This window comes from Eumetopias jubatus, unplaced genomic scaffold (genome assembly GCF_037043125.1).
Source record: "Eumetopias jubatus isolate StellerSeaLion01/CBP00866 unplaced genomic scaffold, mEumJub1_p1.0 scaffold_17, whole genome shotgun sequence".
NCBI lineage: Eukaryota > Metazoa > Chordata > Mammalia > Carnivora > Otariidae > Eumetopias > Eumetopias jubatus.
Genome location: NW_028274823.1, coordinates 32,175,201 through 32,193,454, shown reverse-complemented (window position 1 = coordinate 32,193,454; position 18,254 = coordinate 32,175,201). Strand labels below are relative to the sequence as shown.

Sequence of the window (18,254 nt, the reverse complement as noted above, 5' to 3'; positions counted from 1 at the left end):
CCAGGCTTCTGCCCCCTTCCACCCTGGAAATGCTCCCACCAAGGAGATGGGCTGCCTCCGAACTACCAGATCTACTGGGCTCTGTGCTTTCTCCTCTTGCTACCACTTAGTTAGCTCCTTCCTAGCCCTCCCACAACCCAATGGGGGATACAGTAACCACCATTTTTCAAATGAAGGCACAAGGTCTCAGAGTGAGGAAGCCCACCCAGGGTCACGGCGGATACCCCTCTTCTCAAACCTCTTGCTTCCCTGTCCTTTCTTCCTCAGACCCCTGACTGGCTTCCCACACCACCACCACCCCCACCTCCTTGGCCGCACCTTCTCAGTCTCTTGGTGAAGCTGCTTTCCCAGCCAACCCCACCTTGCGGACCCTCTCTCTGAAGTCCACTCTGGGAGCCTCGGGGACGCTCCAGGCTTCCCTCCCCACTGCAGGCAACAGTGCCCTCCTCTGTGGGCCCAGCAGCCCTGGCTTATGAACTCCCCTCCAGAGACACTGCAAGTCCAGTCCACATCTTGTGCTTCTCCCCCCACCCACCCAGTCCACAGCCCTGACAACCCAGAAACTGCACCCCACCACCTCCTCTCTCTCAGCCTCCTCCTCCCTTTCTGCTCACTCAGGCCATCTCTCTCCCAGCTTCTGGCTCAGGAGCTACCTCATCTCTCACCTGTAGCTTTGTCCCCTTTTGATCCATCTTCCACACGGGTGAGTACCACAAATCTGACTAAGACACAAATCTGACTAAGTCACTTCCCTGCCAAATCCCGCAGTGGCTCCCATTTGCCTAAAAAATTAGCCCAGACACCTGCTCTGGGTTCTGGCCCACCTCTCCCTCACTGCCTCCCGCATGCCTGGCATGGATTTGCTACCCTTCTTGAAATTCTCTCGCTCCTGTTCCCTCTGCCCACTGGTGGTTCTGCCTCTGACCCAGCCCCCCACACTGACTCCATCACCCCCCCCACACCGCTTTGAGCCACACCCCTAATGTGCCTTTCCCTCTGCTGGAACACTCATCAGTCCCATGACTTTATGTGCCCCAAGTCTCCCTCCTGCATGCCCCCCAGACCACCACCTTCGGGGGAGGGTCCATGACTTAGGGGCCTTCATGTCTCCTCACTTCATGCAGCTCTTGGCTCGGGAAATATTTGTAACATGAAACCATACGCCCTGCCTTCAGCTTCTCTTAGTGAACATTCCTCTAACTAATCTCATTCAAGACCAGTCCATTGCTCTTAGGACACACTGAGGGTCTTCACTGAGAGCTCAGCACACTGGGTGGCCCCTCCTTGTGATGGGCAAGGACTGGCCCCACCTCGGTCCTCTCTCCTTGCTTTCCTCCCAAGTGTAACCCAGCCACCAATGCAGCTGCCCCAAATCAGAGCAGAGAAAGGCTGTCTATGTCTATGCTACTCTGTCACCAGCCACCAGATCACCGCCCTCCCTCCCCTCCCCACCATGGGAACAGTCAAAACACATCTGCTAGGTCTTTAGCAAAGACAGATACACCGGAGCTTCGAGATTCTGGAAGCCAGTGCTCCTCAGAGTAGCCGGTCCCTGAACTGAATGTCCCACAACCAGGAACTTCTGCCAAAGTCCAAATCACTTGGGACACTAAACACACAACATAGTTGAGCTAAGAGTTTTGTCACAGTAACACCTTCTCAGCGAAGGAAGCAAGACATTGATTTGCATTCTGGTGCAAGTTTCTTATCTAACTGCGGACCCATTACAAACAGTTCTCTAGTGGCCACTGGTCCATAGACCACACCTGAGGAGCACCGCTCCAAGCCCAACTAAGATGGAATGTTATCTGGACTTCTTTTGGGGAGAATCTGGCCACTGAGCAGATAAGACAACTGAGGTAAGGTGTGAATTAGGCTGGAAGGCTAAGAGGAACTGAAGTTAATTCGGAGGTTTATCTCATATACTTTCATGGGGCGTAAAGGGTCAAAGGTGGAAATAACAGAAAAAGATGTTAGCCTAAAGAAAAACTTAGGCACAAGCATGTACTTGTAACTGTCATATTTCATGTCTGGTTTGAGGGCCACGGTTGAACTGAGAAGTTTTCCATCAGCCTCTTCTGCTCTGGCTCCTTTCTTTGCCGGGATGACCCTCATGAACAATCATTCTCAGCCAGAGGGAGGCTTGAGGTGATGGGCTGGGCAGAAGCGGACAGGGTCCAACGCAAGGCCGCCAGGAACATGCCATTCCCAAGCATGACCACTAGGTGGTAACACAGCTCTATGTACGGACCTTCTGGGAGGGATGGTGCAAAATTCAAAACCGGATCAGCCAGAAGTGGGGTGGTAGGGAATTCCAGGAAAGCTGGAGCCAGACGGTTAGATACCAGGGGCCCCCCTGGCCTCTGAGGCAGGCCTGGGATCCTCGAGAGGCCTGGATACTCACACAAGCTGCAGGTACTTGAAGGTGGACAGCTGTCCCGGAACCAGTGTGAACTGGTTCCCATCCAAGTAGCTACAGGAGAGAACACACCAGTTAGTGCCGCGCTGGGGAAGCCTCCCCTGCAGCTGGCGCCTTGCCGGCTCCTCTCCTCTCCTCCAAGCAGTCCACACAATTGGCCCAGAATCGCTAACTGGAGGACAATATATGCACTCACTTAAGCATGTGGATACTTGCCAGCCAAAGAACCTGGTAAAAGCACTGAGATATAAAGCCTCCCTTGGCTTTCTTCCTGCCCTTGCCTCACCCTCTCAGCCTCCTCCCTGTTGGCAGGCACCCCCCAGGGCTCACTCCTGGGCTCCTCTCCCATCCCCTGTCTGCCCCGCGGTTTTCCTGGCCAGACAGGCCAGATCTGCACATTAGTCCCTCCCAGGCCCACCTGCCAGGCCCCTTGCCAGCTAGCCGGGCCCCTCTGCACCTGCTGGCAAGGTGCGTGAGGCTGGACCCAGGCAGGCCCAAACCTGAGCTCGGTGCTTTTACACCCAAAGTGGCTGCCCCTGACTCCATCAGCCTTCACCCCCATGGCCTAACCACCGGCTCAGGACCCTGATGGTGATTCTCCTACTCACTCAACAGCGCCCCAGGGCCGCAGACTCTCCCACCTACCAGTTGCTGCTCATTTTTGTGTTCCAGACTCACATCTCCCCCGACTGCACACCGTCACCCATGCCTGGACTCCTGCAGCTGCCTCTGTCTGTTCCTACTCCTTGGCCTCCCTTCTGGGACCCACTATGTACACCACCACCCAAGTTGTTGTCCTCAAAGCCAAGCCCACCAGAAATCCTCCTAACACTCCCAAAGGTTCCCCGTGTCTACAGGGTGGTGCTTAGGATTCAAGATGCTGTGAAGGTCCCCTACTCGCCCCCAGCCATCCTTGCTAAGCAGTGACCCAAGGACCAAGAGCTAAAACCTCGGCTGGGCTCCCTGCCCAGGAACCCCACCAACTACAGCCCCCAGGATGGCTCACCGCCCCCCAACAAAGACCCAGAGAGCAGCAAAATCAGGGCCTTCCTCGTTCTGACCCAACGCTGTGTCATATAAAAGTGACTTCCCACCCATCTCATGTGAGCCTCTCAGCGGCTTTTGTCAATACACCCCCGTGGCCCCATTTGACAGCTGGGAAAACAAAGGCTTAGAGAAATCAAGAGATCTTCCCAGCCTCTGAACTTCAGCAACCTCGGTCAAAGAAGGCAGGCTGTCCCAACTGTCCCATTATGCTCAGGGTTGCTATGAGGCACCAAGGAGAAAATGGGTCACTAACAGGATGATAGAAAACTGGGTAAGGGACAGGGTGGGGCATCACAGGGCAAAGACTGCGGTGGTTGATGTGCTTGGGAGGAAGTAGCCTGTCTCGCTGGTAATGAAAGAAACACAAATGAAAACCTCACACGCTCCCCGCAGGGAAAGAAAAGCACAGCCAGCCATGGAGGCCTGGAGGGACCAATCCCGGAGGACAGGAGGAGTCGGGGGCTGACCACAGCCTCTTATTTGGGGGTGTCTATTGAAGAAGCCCAGCTCTCCATCTCTGTCTGTCGCACACACTGACGTCCACACCCCCACATAAGCTCAGATACCACACCCAAATGAACCAAGATTTTAGCACCATGATGCCCAGGACTGACAGGGTCTGGGCGGGGGTGGTGGGGGTGGGGAGGCCATTTCCACACCCAGCCAGTAGGGGTGCAAAGACGACTTTTCTGGAAGGCCATCATGCAAAAGGCAGCGACAGTCCTAACAATGCATCGCTCTTGGACTAGCAGCTCCACTGAAGGGATATGTACCTCGGCACTATTTATAATCATAATACAATTTAGTAAAAAATTGGAAACAACTATCTGACAAAGGGGGATTTGTTATGTAAATCATAGTAGATTCATGGGGTGGAAAAGTATGCAGCCAGCAAAAACAAACTTCTGTGAGAGTTTTCATGACAGAAGGGATGCTCGTGGGGTGATGTGAGGTGGAAAACATACATTACTTCTTATTTTAAGAGCCGGCGTCAGCTGAGAGTGAGAAAGCACTCACTGTGGGAGACTCATGCCGTCAGGTGACTACAGAGGATGTCACACAGAAGCTCAAAGCCTTCTTGGAACCAGTGCCTCCTGCAACGCCCTACCTCCGCGCCCTCGTCAGCTATCTGTTCTTGGTTACCTTGTCCTCCTGACGCCAGGCCTGGGGCTACTCACAGTTCCGTGACGTTCTTGGGGATGCCCTTGGGCAGGACCTGGAGGTGCTTATTGCTGCATCGGACTACGGTATCCAGGCAGGCACATTCCTGGGGGCACTGTGGGCGGGGCAGGCAGCCCCCCTCCTCCTGGCCTGGGGAGGAAGGCCCAAAGCCACGTCAGTGAGGGGACAGGCTTTCTCAGGGCCTCTTGCTGCCAGGGTCACACTCCACGGTGCCTCAGACACTCCCCTTCTCCACTTTTCTGACACTCCCCGAGGCACCCATAAGTCCCCTCTTGGCTGCACCCCTTCCCCACCAGGAACAAAGCCCCTTGGACCTGTTTTGAAGTTGAGATGGGTCTTGGGTCAATCTCCTGCCTCAGATCCAAGGTGGACGTAGGCACAGCACAGAAGGAGGAGGGCAACCACACCATTTCTTGAGCACTTACTACGTGCCAGACACTATGGAACATCATCTCTTTAACAGTGCAGTAAGGGGGGCCATGAGCACCCCAAGAATGCAAGCATGACGAGGACAGAGACTTGTCTCTTTCCTCTTCTTTGCTCCGAGAAGGAGCCCATGCCCTGGAGCAGAGCCTGGCACACAGTAGCCCTCAAAATAGATCAGTTGAGTGAATAAATGAATGAATGTATACTTTACATTCAGGCTGATCAGAGGCAACGCAGGGTCTATACCCACATCTGGCTGACACAGAATCAGCTCCTATCACACGTCCTTCATGTATTCATATATTCATCCATTCATTCATTCATCCAGTAAATATTGCTGAGAGGCCTCTGTCTGCCTTCCTTTCTTCTGACCGGGCGTAGGAGTAATAATAAGGACACCAGAGCAGACGTTGCTGAGGGCACGAGGAAGCAGGTGACCGTGACTATCGGTTAGGGAGGCCGGCCACAGGCAGGCACCGTGCAATACGGATGAACTCCCTGAATCCTCGGAACAGCTCTCTGGCGGGCCTGCTATGAGCCCAATACAGAGATGAGGAAACTAAGGGCAGAGTGGTTCAGGGACGTGTCCCAGGTCCCCCAGCCTGGGAGACGTGGCACAGGCCTGGAACGGGAGTCGGCCCTCTCGACTGCTACCTTCCATTGCCTCCTGGCGGCAACACCAAAACCATCACACCCTTTCACCTCAAGCAGGTTCTAAGGGGAAAGTTGAAGAGAGCCATCTCCCTGGATGTTCCTGGCAGCATGAGGCGTAAGAGCAGCGCTCTGGAAGTGCCTAAACGCCAAGCAGCAGGCTGGTTAAAGCCATCACAACACTCTCCAGACAGTGACTATCATGTCGAAAATGCCCACACTGACAGTGCTGCAAGAGCCTACGTGCGTCACACGTGTGTGTGCGTGCACACACACACAGAGCTCAGGAAGGTCACACATCGGATTAGTGAAGGAGTCATTCAGGGCTGGGAAGCAGGAGCAGGGGACACATTGGTGACTTTTTTACTCTTCTGGATTGTCCGTTGTTGCTTTTTCAGGAAATGATGATGCGTCACTTTGTAATAAGAAAAATAAAAGGAGGGGGTGCCTGGGCGGCTCAATTGTTAAGCATCTGCCTTCGGCTCAGGTCATGATGCCTGGGTCCTGGGATCAAACCCTGCATCGGGCTCCCTGCTCAGTGGGGAGTCCGCTTCTCCCTCTGCTCCTTCCCCTGGCTTGTGTTCTCTCTCTTTCTCCCCCTCAAATAAATAAAAATCTTGAAAAAAGAAAAAAGAAAAGAAACTGTTTCTTGGGGGGGGGGGGGATATTGTTTTCAAAGGACACTTAATGGCATAAGAAATGCCCAAAATGGCATAAGAAAATGCCCAAAATATATAGTTAGGTTTAAAAAGAAACAGAATTTTGGGGTGGGGGGATGGGTAAAATAGGCAATGGGGATTAAGGAGGGCACTTCCGATGAGCACTGGGTGATGGACCGAAGTGTTGAATCACTATATTGTACACGTGAAACTAAAATAATACTGTATGCTAACTATATTAGAATTTAAAATTAAATTTAAAAAAAATTTTTTAAAGACCAGCAAGTTATTACTACATAAAATGATATAAAAATATATATGTGAGTAGTATGAAATTTTAAATAGGATGTAAAATTGCTCTAGAAAAACCATTGATTTTTTTTTAGAAAAATACCCTGACCATCTTTCTTGGTGTGAAAGTTGAAGCTCCTCACCCAGGACCACCCTCGCCCGGCCTGGATGGGCCAGTCTGGAAGTGGGCTGCAGGGAGGGCTGGAGGAGGCAGGCCAGGCCGGCTGGAGGCTGAAGGCAGTGGCAGGGCTCAAGAACGGGGATGGCGGGCTGAGCTGCAACCTTGCTCTGTCACCATGGGTAAAAATCTGCCCTGTGTGCACAGAGCTCTGCAGGAAGTCAGGGGACGCAGCTACATGCTGCACGTGCGGGGAAAGAAGGGAAGGGCCGCAGGAAAGAGACTGGGAATCCGGAAGAAACAGACATGGGTGTGAGAAGTGACCAGGTTTCCCACAGGGAGGAGGGGGGCCCAGGAAGGTCCCACTGCCCCTCACGGACCCGGTGAAGCCATCAGCCTGGAGCGCTGAGGCACGGCCAGGCGGCAGATCCCTCCCTGTGTGAGGCATACTTCTATAAAAAAAATACGCTAACATGTGAACTGTGATTTTTTTCTGAGTGATGGAATAATAGGTAACATTTATTTCCTTCTTTTATCCATACTTTCCCATTTTTTACACAATAAGCATATTATTGCTCTGAAAATCACATAAAGCTGCTGCCAGGCAGGGGTAGGTGCAGGACGAAAAGGGGGTCTCCCTGCTCCCCACCCCACCCCCGGACCAGGGCCTCCCCCGGCCCCCTGCACGGGAGACCTCCTCTCCAGGGCTGACGAGCCCACCTCCTCCCTCCCGCCCAGGGGCCCGCGGCTTACCTTCCTCACACCTGAAGTCAGGGAAGGCCACATCCTGCAGGGGGATCTGCCGCAAGAAGTCTGGGTTCTGGCACCGCGGGTTCCCGGTCACAATCTTCCTCCTCCGCAGCCAGTCGCCCAGCCAGGCCAGCTGGCAGTTGCAGTTGAAAGGGTTGGCCAGAAGGTTTCTGGAAGAGGCGGCTGTGTGACCACCGACACGCCCTGCCAGGCGCGGTTTCCCTGCAAAGCCCTCTCGCGCCGCCACGGACTGGCCACGCGGCCACCCGGCACTCTTTCCCAGACGGCCAGCAGTTATGAAGACGTGGAATCCTGACGCAGTGGGACCCCCACAGACCACGAGGGCCCGACACCCCCAGTGAGTCTTTCAAAGGAATGACCCTTGGGAGTGCGGGCGGCCGCCGGGGTGTGGAGGCTGGTGCCAGAGCCCCAGGCCTTCCCGCCCTCCAGGCCCAGACTTACAGCGTGGAGAGGGCCTGGAGGGTGTCGAAGGCCCCCGGGGAGATGGTGGCGATCTGGTTGTCGTAGAGGGAGAGGAGGCGGACATTGCGCAGGCCCGTGAAGCTGTCATTGTGGATGCAGCTGATGCGGTTGTTCCTCAGCATCCTGGGGGGCGGGAGGGGGTAGTGCTGTGCCCTGCGGCCATCTACCTGCCTGCGCTTTGCCCACCGCAGGCCCCCCCACAAATCCTCCTCTCGAGGCAGTGAGCCGGGGTTGAGGGCCACAGCACCAGGACTCCCCGCACTTGAGCTCCCCTCGAGACCCTCCCCTCTAGATGCTCTCCTGTCCACCCTGCGGCCACCTTCACTCCCTGGGTGCCCAGGACACCCCGCAGGCCACGCTCCACATCAACCCCCAGGGACACTTGCTTAAAACCTGTACCCGGTCGTGTTCCTGTCCAGCCTGAAGTCCCAGGGGCCCCCACAGAATAATGTCTCCCCTCTTTCCTGTGACCTGCGGGAGACTGTCTAACCCAGCCCCAGACCAGCACCTGCCCACCTCCCGAGGGGGCGGCACACCCTTGGCTCTTCTGGCCTGCAGGCATGCTATCCGGGCCTGCGTCACCATGCCTTTCCCTGGCTATGGTTTCCTTCTAGAATGACCCCTTTCCTCATGTATATCTGCAAAAGTCTCTGTTCACCCTCAAAAACCTGGCTCAATTCCCCTCCCCCACTAAAAACAAAAGCAAGCTTGACACAGGATAGGCAATTCACAAAAGAAATTAAAATGGCTTATGAACGTTGATTAAAAATGTTTAAACTTACTAGTCATCAAGGACATGTAAGCATATTGAATCTTTGCTTAACAAATTACTAAGAATATAATAATATATAATAATAATGCCCAGGGTCGGTGTGAGTGAATGGGCACTTTCACACTTGGGCCAGAGGAGAGTGACTCGGAAGTGAGAGGCACCAAAGGCCCCTAAAAGGGCCCTTCATGTTTTCTTCCAGCCAGGCTTTTTTAGGCATTTGTCAAAAGGGGAAAATCCTGGATGGGCACAGAATTTCACGATAAAGGTATCAACGACCATATTGCTTATAACAAACACTAAAATAGCCCAAATTTCCAATAATTATGTAATAGTTAGTCCTTCAAAATAATGTTGTAAAAGGAACTTTAATGATACGTACAGGTGCTCGCATCGTGTTTAAGGACAAAGCAGGTCACTAAATAAAATGGACTCTAGGGTTCCATTCAGAAATACCTACATGTAAGTACCCCGTGTGTGGGTGTGCATGTGCGTGCGAATGCCAACGCACATGTGGAGGCACAAGACTGGAAAGGTGGCAGCTACCCACAAGAGCAGTGGTCGTTTGTATGTGGTGGTGGGGTCTGGCTGTTCTCCTGTGCCTGCACTGTGGCTCTCATGTGCTGCCAGCCCTGCCCTGGCAGCCGCCCTGCCCCTCTCCTCCATCCCCCCCCAGGCCTCCCTCACAGGGAACCCAAGTGCTGAAGAGCCCACGACACCCTTGTTTAAGGAATACCTGGCCAGGGTAAGGATGAACAGGGCAGCCCTGTATGCACAGCCTGGGGAAACAGCCACACTAGAGTCATACGTAACAAAAGCAAGTGGCAAAACACAGCACAAAGAGAATCCCCTTTTTATAAAACAAACAAATAGATAAACGCAAAAACCCATGGGGAATGCCCTCATATATTCATCTCCTTTACACGAATCCCATGATATGTGCTCGGAAAGCAGATCAATAGCCCTAACCCAGGGCTGGGATTGAAACCCAGCCAGGTGCCGTCTGGAGCCGTGCTGCCCTATGTGGTAGCCGTTAGCCACGTGTAGCTGTTGATAATTACGATGAAATGAAATTCAGAGTTTTGTGTGTGTCTCGGTGGCGCTAGCCACGCATCAAGAACTCCAGAGCCACACGTGGCCACTGACTAGACAGTGTGGACATGGGACACTTCTGTCACTGTAGGAAGTCCGACCGGACAGCACAGTCTATTGCACATTCTAAAGGTCTACATGGTCATCGGAAGAGCTAGTGCTGCCTGGGTGGAGAGATGGGGCTCCCTGCAGCGTTTCTGGAGGGATGGAGGACCCCAGGATCCTACTGAATCCTGATGTCTGGTTAGCTCTGGCCGGGCTCTGGGTCATGGGATCCTAGAATCCCAGAGATAACGGGCCATCCCTGCTCCCCGTCTGTGCTGGCTGTCACCTCGGCAATGTCACCACCCTGGGGACTCCCAGCCCCCCTGCCTGCATCCGTGCTGGCCACTCCTGAACTTAATGCACGTGGGTGCTCTTGCAGCCTGATCAGAGGGCAGTGAGAGGGGAACCTCCAAAAGGGCCCACCTCCACTCACCCCTTCACCAGGCATTGACCCCATCCCCAGGGAACCACAGTTAGCAACATCTGATCACCTGCCCCACTGCAGTCAGGGTCCCCAGCTGTCCCTCGCCTCCTGCAAGCTGGTGTTAGGGGGGAGGGGGGACTCCCATCCTTTCAGTGTAGACGCCCACGCTCTGGCTCGGGTTTGCCTGTGGCAGTCCGGCCCTGCTCCCTGGCCCGCACACTCACAGGGTCCTCAAGCCATCCAGGCCTCGGAACATGCCGCTCCGGATGGACTCCAGCTGGTTGGCGGTCAGATGAAGCTCGCTCACAGAGGCTGCGCCCTCGAAGGCCCCATCTTCGATTTCTGACACCTTGTTGTTGCTCAGATTGCTGGACGGGAGGCGGCAGAAGGATGATGGAGCTGAGGACCCCCCTCCCCTCTGCCAACTTCTTGCACAGGAGCCCTGCCTGCCCCTGGGAGCTCCCCCACACCCAGTATCTGCCTTCTCCCTCCCCTGCTAGAGTCCTGACTGCAACCTCCCCGCCAATGGGTAACTCACATCTTCTTCAGATGAGTGAGTTTTTTAAATATCCCAGTGGCCTCCAGGATGGAAATCTCATTGTTGTTTAATCGTCTGTAAGAGGCAGTGAAGAGAACTTACACATTCATAAATGACAGACATGAGAGTATCTTCCAAATTGAGAATATTTCAGACTCAAACAAAGGGGTTCCCAGAAGAATTTACCTGGCAAGGCAAACTGATCCTATTTCAAAGGAAGGATGGATGGGGGTGCTGGGGGGTGAATGGGGATATTTTTAACCTTAAAAATGCCACAAATGTACATACACAGATGACAGGTATGTGTAGCTATTCATGCACACACATACACATGTGCACAAATTTATATTTTTAAAGAAGGAAAACAGCTAAAGGATGCTTAAGATCCAACTCAATCTGATGGGATCACATCCCCTGGAAGAAGGCAAAAGCATGACTGAGAAAAGCCACCCCTGGTTCCGGCTGCCAACCTGCCCCATGGGCCAGAGATTGTTTCAAGGGTCTGTAGGCTGCGATTGGAAGCAGAGGGGCTGCGGTGGGGGGGGGGGGGGGCGGGGAGCCACTTCCTGACACGCTGGGGTCTCCCGTGCTCCCCAACAGAGCTGGACCAGAGGGAAACCCAGAGTGGATCCAGGAGGGTTAGTGAGGCGGGGGCAGGTGAGGGCTGCGGAGAGGCAGGGGGCTCTCACAGCTCGGCCGTGGACTGGGGGATGCGCTCGGGGATCTTGGTGAGCTTCAGGCTGGAGCACTCCGCCAGGCTGGCCTCACAGCGGCACTTGGGCGGACAGACGGCGTCGCTGTTGCACTCGCTGTTCAGCTGGTAGTCCTCCGTGCCTTCAGGGACAGGTGGGAACGGGAGGCTGAGGGGCCAGGGCAGGGCCTTCCTGGCCCCCTCAGCCTGCTGCCCCTGCCCACCCACTGCCACCGCCCCCCCCCCAGGCTGGCCTCAGTCCCCCCCACTCTCCTACCTGGAATGAAGTACTGCTCTTTGGCTGGGGAGAGAAGTAGAAACACCATGAAGCTGCGATCGTCTAGGACTTGCAGGAAGAGCCCAGGCCCCAACCCCACTGCCCAGGTGAAGGCACCCCAGGAACAACACTGGGGACCCAAATCCGGGCCCCAGAGCCCACCTGCCCAGCCCCCAGGTGGAGAAGGCCTTGCTACAGAGCACAGATGTTCCCTGGCCTGGCTGAGGCTGGGGGCCATACCACCCCCAGTTGAACTTCTCGGGGAATGCCAAAATACGGGACGCTCATGGGCAATGGCCCAAGATGGGGGATGGGGCAGAGAGGCATCAGATCTCTGACCAGGATCCAGGCTCAGAGGCTGACTCACACTGTCCCCAGCCAGTTTCTGCTGCCTGAGAGCCTAGAGGAGACAGCTCTCTCACTGAGGCTTCCTGATTCTGAAAGCAGTAGCATGAAAGCAAATTGTCCTGAGAGCAGAGGAACCTGGGTCCCTGACTGGGCAGGCCTCCCTAAGGGACCTTCAGCCAGCCCTAGTCTTCCCTAAGCCTCCATACAGTGCAGAGTGGGGCTGGTCAACCACTCAGATCCGAGGCTTCAGTTTGGGAACTACGCCCACTCGAGGGCCTAGAGTGGCCTGGGACACACGGTTGGAGCCATGCAGAAAACATCACCAGTCTCTGAGCTGACTGAAGACAGGCAGGCAGGTGGACAGGTGGGCGAGCGGGCAGCTACCTGAGCAGCGGAACTTCTTGCTCTTGATCTGCCCGATGCGCTTGTTGGCGAGGCGCCGGGGGCTGGCGCAGCGGGCCCCGCTCGTCTCGATGGGGTTGGTGCGCAGGAAGTCCGCCAGCCACTTGAGATTACAGTCGCAGATGAAAGGGTTCTGTGCCAGATGCCTGTCCAGAGAGGGCAGAGTGGGGATCAGAGTGCAGATCAGCAGGGCTGCAAACCCATGCTGACCTCTGCCTGGATGGGGCCTCGCTGCTCGCTGGTGGCTTGAAACACACCACCTTGGGCCACTGCCTGGGTACGCCCACCAACTACGGAGAAGTCTGGCCAGAACATGGCAGTAGGGAAGGATCTCCACAGGCTCTGGAGCTCCGAGCTGTCCCTGCTGCACTCCCCCCACTGCAAGTCCATCTACTCACCCATACCCACCCCTCAAGACGTTTCACAAACACAAGTGGAGGCAAGAGTGACCTGGAGAGACCGGCCGGACCACCCAGCCTTCCACGGGTGAGGGGACAGAACAGGTATTAGAGCCCAGGACTGTCGGTGCCCAGAGGCCTTTGTCATGGGTGGTCCCCTCCCTGTGGTCTCGGGCAACAGCAGCTTCTTTCCATAGGCTTTGTCAGGAAGGGGATGGGACCAGCGGTGGCAAGGCTGGTCCTGCAGCTGGGGTGGGCATGTCTCAAAGTGCGCACTGTGGCCCCTCACTTATGGGAATCTCCATTCCCACCCCAGGCCATGAGGGCTGCCTCCCCCCATCCCACCCCCCTGGCCATTTTACACACTGTCTTTGCACACAAGGGAAACTCAGAAAACATGGCTAAACAGTTACTTATGGGGAAATCACTCATATTCTCTTGCCAGGCTGCCTGTGTGACCAGCAGGATAAAGGTGGGGAGCAGATAGCTGGCAGGCGATGCTGACTGTAGGAACCTGGGGTGCTCTCAGGGACCACATGGGTGGCTTTCCCATTCGTGGGCCCTCCCCACCCCAACAGGCTCATACCAGCCACATCTGAACCACCCCAGCAGCCAGCTTGCTGACCTGTGTCTTGGCCATCATAGCATTGGGCATGCCCTGCTTTCTAAACCGAGACAGCCAGAGAAGAATATTCCAGCACCTGTACCTGAGAGCCAATGCTTCTGCATGGAATTACAGGGAGACAGAGCAGGGGCCAGCTCGGAGGACTAGTCATGGATGGCCACTTCTCCATCTAATGCCACCAGTTCAGGCCATCTCCTTATTGGCCTCAGCCCAGAGCCCTGATGGGGCTCCAGGACCATGCAAACAGAGGCATGAGCCCTGCCCAGGGTCTGTACCCAGCTCAGCCCTGACCCTGGCCATGCTCTCCTATTCGTCACCTCCTGGGCTCTGCTTCCCGCTTGGGCTACTTGGTTGGAGCCTTCTCTGCCCAGATGTCCCTGCCACTCCCCTGGGCCATGTCCCCGCTTTCCTTGCCTGAGTCCTGGCTCCTGTCAGCATCGCCAGGTGGGCCAGCCCCGCTTCTGCATCTGGTTGGACATTTGTCTCCCCATTTAAACTGTCTGTTTGCACAGAAAAGGTGTGTTTTCTGAAGCCCCATGGCAGATTACATCGATGACCGAAAAATACATTAGGATTCGGGGCCTCCTCTGGGATCCGCCCCGCAACCCAGCTGCACCTAGATGCCCGTGCCTCACTGCCTGGCCTCTGCCTGAACTAATTGCTTCCCTTTATCACAATCTCAGTAGAGAACTCTGTTTAAAATCAATCCAATTATGTTGTTCAGGCATGTATTAAAATGTTCAAGGGGTGTGGGGTAGAATATATCCTTTTTAAGAACAGGTTATTTGTGAACCACCCACAGAGACAAATGGCTTAAGAATTTGACACAAATTGGAATTTTTAACAATCCCAAAGAGCAGAGAGCTGAGAAGGGAAAATGCTCAGGAAGAAGAAAAAGAATACCTGCTTGGGAAAATATCATCATGTTAAAGGCACACCCAGAAATGAGCTGCATGTGGGGCCATGCCCTTTCCTCCATAAATATTTGTGAGAGTAGAAGGCAGAAGGGAAGACTTTATTCTCAATGTCCTTCTTGAAATATGCATTAATAAGTCACAGCTAGAAGCCTTTTGGGGCAGATGCTCAGCATCATTAGTCAAATTAAATCCACAATGAGACACCAGCTCACACCCACTAGAGTGGCTATAATCACAAAGACAAGTGATACCAAGTATGGGCAAGGACGTAGACAAACCGGAACCCTTATTATACACTGTTGGGGGGGGATGTAAAATGGGATTTACCGCCACTTTGGAAAACTGACAATTTCTTAAAAAGGTAAACATAAATTTCCTATGTGACCCAGAAAGCCCAAGAGAAATGAAGGCATTTGTCCACATAAAGATTTGTAAGCAAATATTCACAGCAGCTTTACTCATAATGATCCCAAAGTGGAAATCCAATGTCCATCCACTAGGAAGGATAAATACAATGTGTTCAATCCACTCAATGGGAAATCACTTGGCCATAAAAAGGAACCAAGCCCTGATACACACTACAGTGTGAATGGACCTCAAAAACACGAAAAGTCAGTCACAAAAGATATATCATGATGATTCCATTTTTTTTAAGAGAGAGAGAGGGAGCGGGAGTGGGATGGGAGGGGCAGAGGCAGAGAGAGAATCTTAAGCAGGCTCCACACCCAGCGCAGAGCCCAAGTCGGGGCTGGATCTCATGACCCTGAGATCATGACCTGAGCCGAAATCAAGAGTCAGATGTTTAACCGGCTGAGCCACCCAGGCACCCTATGATGATTCCATTTCTATGAAGTGTTCAGAAAAAGCAAACTATAGAGACAGAAATTAGATTAGTGGTTGCCTGGGAATCAGCTAGAAATCGGGACTGACTGTAAAATGAACACAAGGGATTTTGGGGAGGTGACAGAAACGTTCTAAAATGTGATCCTGATGATCGTGGTGATCGTAGAACAACTGTAAATACAGGAAAAATCACGGAGTTGTATACTTAGAACAGGTGGATTTTATGGTATATAAGTTATACCTCATTAAAGCTGTTTTTTAAATAAAACTTTGAAAAATCTCTTGGAGCAAGGAAAATGGCAGCAAAGTCAGGAGTGGGGCACAGGTACTCGGCCACAGATCTCGGAGCTACCGACAGACAGATCAAGCAGGATGTGGGTTATTTAAATCTGCTCAGGCCTGACCCGTGACTCAGTCAAGGCGTTTAATCCTCCAAACCTATATTGAGAATATCTGATTATTCCTGGGTCTGTGTTTCTTTTATTCTTGTTCCAAACTGTACTCTGGTTGTTAATATATAATAGTCGTTTATGAAAGTCCCGTTCTGCTCTTCCACCTTAAATAATGAGGTCTATTCTTATGAAAAAAAACACAATTGAGGGGAAAGCTAACTAACTTCTCAGGGATGGTGAGGAGACGCCCGAGACCAAATCATTGCTCTACGAGATGTTGTGTGACCTTGAGTGAGTCCCATGACCTCCTGCCTCAGTTTCCTCATCAGTGAAGTCGGGACGATAAGACCATACGTCCACCGGCCATTGTGAATGTTCAGGAAGATAACACACGGAACAAGCCGCAGCCTGGCCCTGGGTCAGGGCTCGACGAACAGCAACGACTGCTGTTGTTCTCAGTGTCCTGCTATTTCCGTCTCACCTGTGGGAAGACTTCCTGTTCTGATGTTCTGCCCCAGCTCTGTACCCCACCAGTGCCTGCCGACAGTGGCCAAGGTCTCAGGCCTGGCATCTGGCCGGCAGAAACGCTCTCTGAGATCCAGCCAAAGACAGAGGCCACCCCCAGGAAGGGCAATCCATGTGATGTGTTCACTCTCCTTCCACCCGGAGACGGAGACAAGCTCCTCACATGAGACCCTCAGTCCAGGTCCCTATCCCCCAGGCTTTCCTGCGTGTGGGTCCCCAGCCTTGAACTCTCCTTCATGCATCTCTCTCAGACATCCCGTCAGCTGTGTAAAATCCTCCACCTTGCCCGTGTCTCCCCGTAACTTCTGATTTCACATACTTGGCAAGATTTCCCTGTCGCGCTCCATCTTCCTCTTCCTGCCTGTAAGTAAGTTAATTAGCAGGAGGGGGCTGCAGGCGGGTGTGTGGGCTTTAACAAGTTTGTCTTCAGGCCTAACATCCTTGCTGATGCGCAGGGTCCCCGGGGAGCAGGAGCTGAGCCTTTTATTTGGCCTGTTTCACACCTGCGCTGCCCCCACCCCATGCGGATATTATCTGATGGAGAGCACTGTCCAGCAGATAAACAATGGCCATGACGAAATTAATAAATGCCCACTGAGCAGCCATTTCAGAAGCACTTATAATGAACTCAGCTCTGTGTAAACGTCCCCTTTTATCTCCCAACAACCTTATCAAGAAAATAGTATCCTCATTTTATAAATGGCCCAGAGAAGCTGATTAACTTGGCCAGAGTCATACAGTCAAGAAGAGGCACAGCTGGGAGTCGAACCCAGGACTATCCAAGCCAAAGTCTGTGTTCTTTCCTCTATAAGAGGCCACTCCTGGCGAGCAAAAGGCACAGGGCAAGACAGCTGCCTGTCCCCGGAGGCTGTCACTCCTCCCTAGGTCCTCCTGCTGGGACTGAGGGAAGGAGAGCAAGAGGGCACTCACAGGGTCTGGATGGCCCGCAGGGAGGTGAAGGTGCCCTTGGCGAGGCTCTGGATCTTGTTGTCATACAGGGAAAGAAGTGAGAGGTTCTGCAGATCCTGGAAGGCATCGGGCCGGACACAGTTGATCTTGTTGGCGTTCAAGAGCCTGTGGGCAGACCAGGGCCGGGTGGTGAGGGGAGAGGCGCAGAATCGGCCGCGTCAACATGCCCTGGGCACCTCCCTGGCACCAAGCGTGCACTGTCTGGGGGAGAAGTGCACAGGAGCTGGCGCGGGGAGTCCGGCCCTCTGGCTGTCCGCTGCGTGCAGGAAGCCGAGACCTCCGACTGCCCTCTCTGTGCAAGGGACCGTCCTGCTCCACCAGCTCCTCTCGCTTTCAAGGAAACTGCTACAAGTGCTCACAGAGTTCTTGGGAAGCAGAAAGCACAGTGGTCAGGCCACCTCCCAAAGGCATTTTGGAGGCTCCCCTCCTTTCCAGAGTCTGCCGGGTTGCCAGGCACCTGAGATGGAGCATTTGGGTTCTGCGCCCCTTGGGTCCTGGGAGAGCACCCCTGCCTGAACTCCCATGCTTCAGGGAGGCTGAGCTGGGTCCAAGTGTCCCCCCGTAGGAGACAACTCTGTCCCCAGCCACCCTGACCTCCTCGGGAACACAGGCTGCATCTCGGGAGCCCCTCAGCTCAAGCGTCCCACGATCTGCTCTGAACCTGACCCCCCTCCCTCCCTCCCTGGCCTCAAAAGAATCCCAGGGTCCCTCGCAGCACCCCCAGCTCTGCCACTGTCCAAGCTCCTTGCCTCATTGAGTCCTGTACCCCAAAGAGGCTGGCAAGGCTAGTCTGAGAGGCCCGAGGAATACTAGCCCCCTCCCTGGGCGCTACCCAAGGACACCTGCAGATGGGTCCTTACAGGAGCTGTAGGGTGTACAGGCCTCCAAACACACCCCGGGGGAGGTCTGTGATCTTGTTCCCATACAGGACCCTGGAGACAAAAGGCAGCAGAAAGAGAGAGTAAGAGGACAG

At 54.0% G+C, this 18,254-nt stretch overlaps 1 protein-coding gene across 1 annotated transcript in view; it reads right to left on the bottom strand.

Annotated features, from left to right (window-relative positions):
• SLIT1 (slit guidance ligand 1) overlaps window positions 1–18,254 on the bottom strand; it is a 145,484-nt gene that overhangs the window by 26,491 nt on the left and 100,739 nt on the right. The window contains exons 14-24 of the mRNA XM_028098650.1: window positions 18,142–18,213; window positions 17,243–17,386; window positions 12,595–12,758; window positions 11,863–11,886; window positions 11,584–11,728; window positions 10,895–10,969; window positions 10,581–10,724; window positions 8,006–8,149; window positions 7,547–7,713; window positions 4,645–4,777; window positions 2,405–2,473 (exon numbers count right to left, since the gene is read on the bottom strand). Coding sequence (XP_027954451.1) covers window positions 2,405–2,473; window positions 4,645–4,777; window positions 7,547–7,713; window positions 8,006–8,149; window positions 10,581–10,724; window positions 10,895–10,969; window positions 11,584–11,728; window positions 11,863–11,886; window positions 12,595–12,758; window positions 17,243–17,386; window positions 18,142–18,213 — 1,281 coding nt within the window. The remainder of the gene's footprint in view (window positions 1–2,404; window positions 2,474–4,644; window positions 4,778–7,546; window positions 7,714–8,005; window positions 8,150–10,580; window positions 10,725–10,894; window positions 10,970–11,583; window positions 11,729–11,862; window positions 11,887–12,594; window positions 12,759–17,242; window positions 17,387–18,141; window positions 18,214–18,254) is intronic.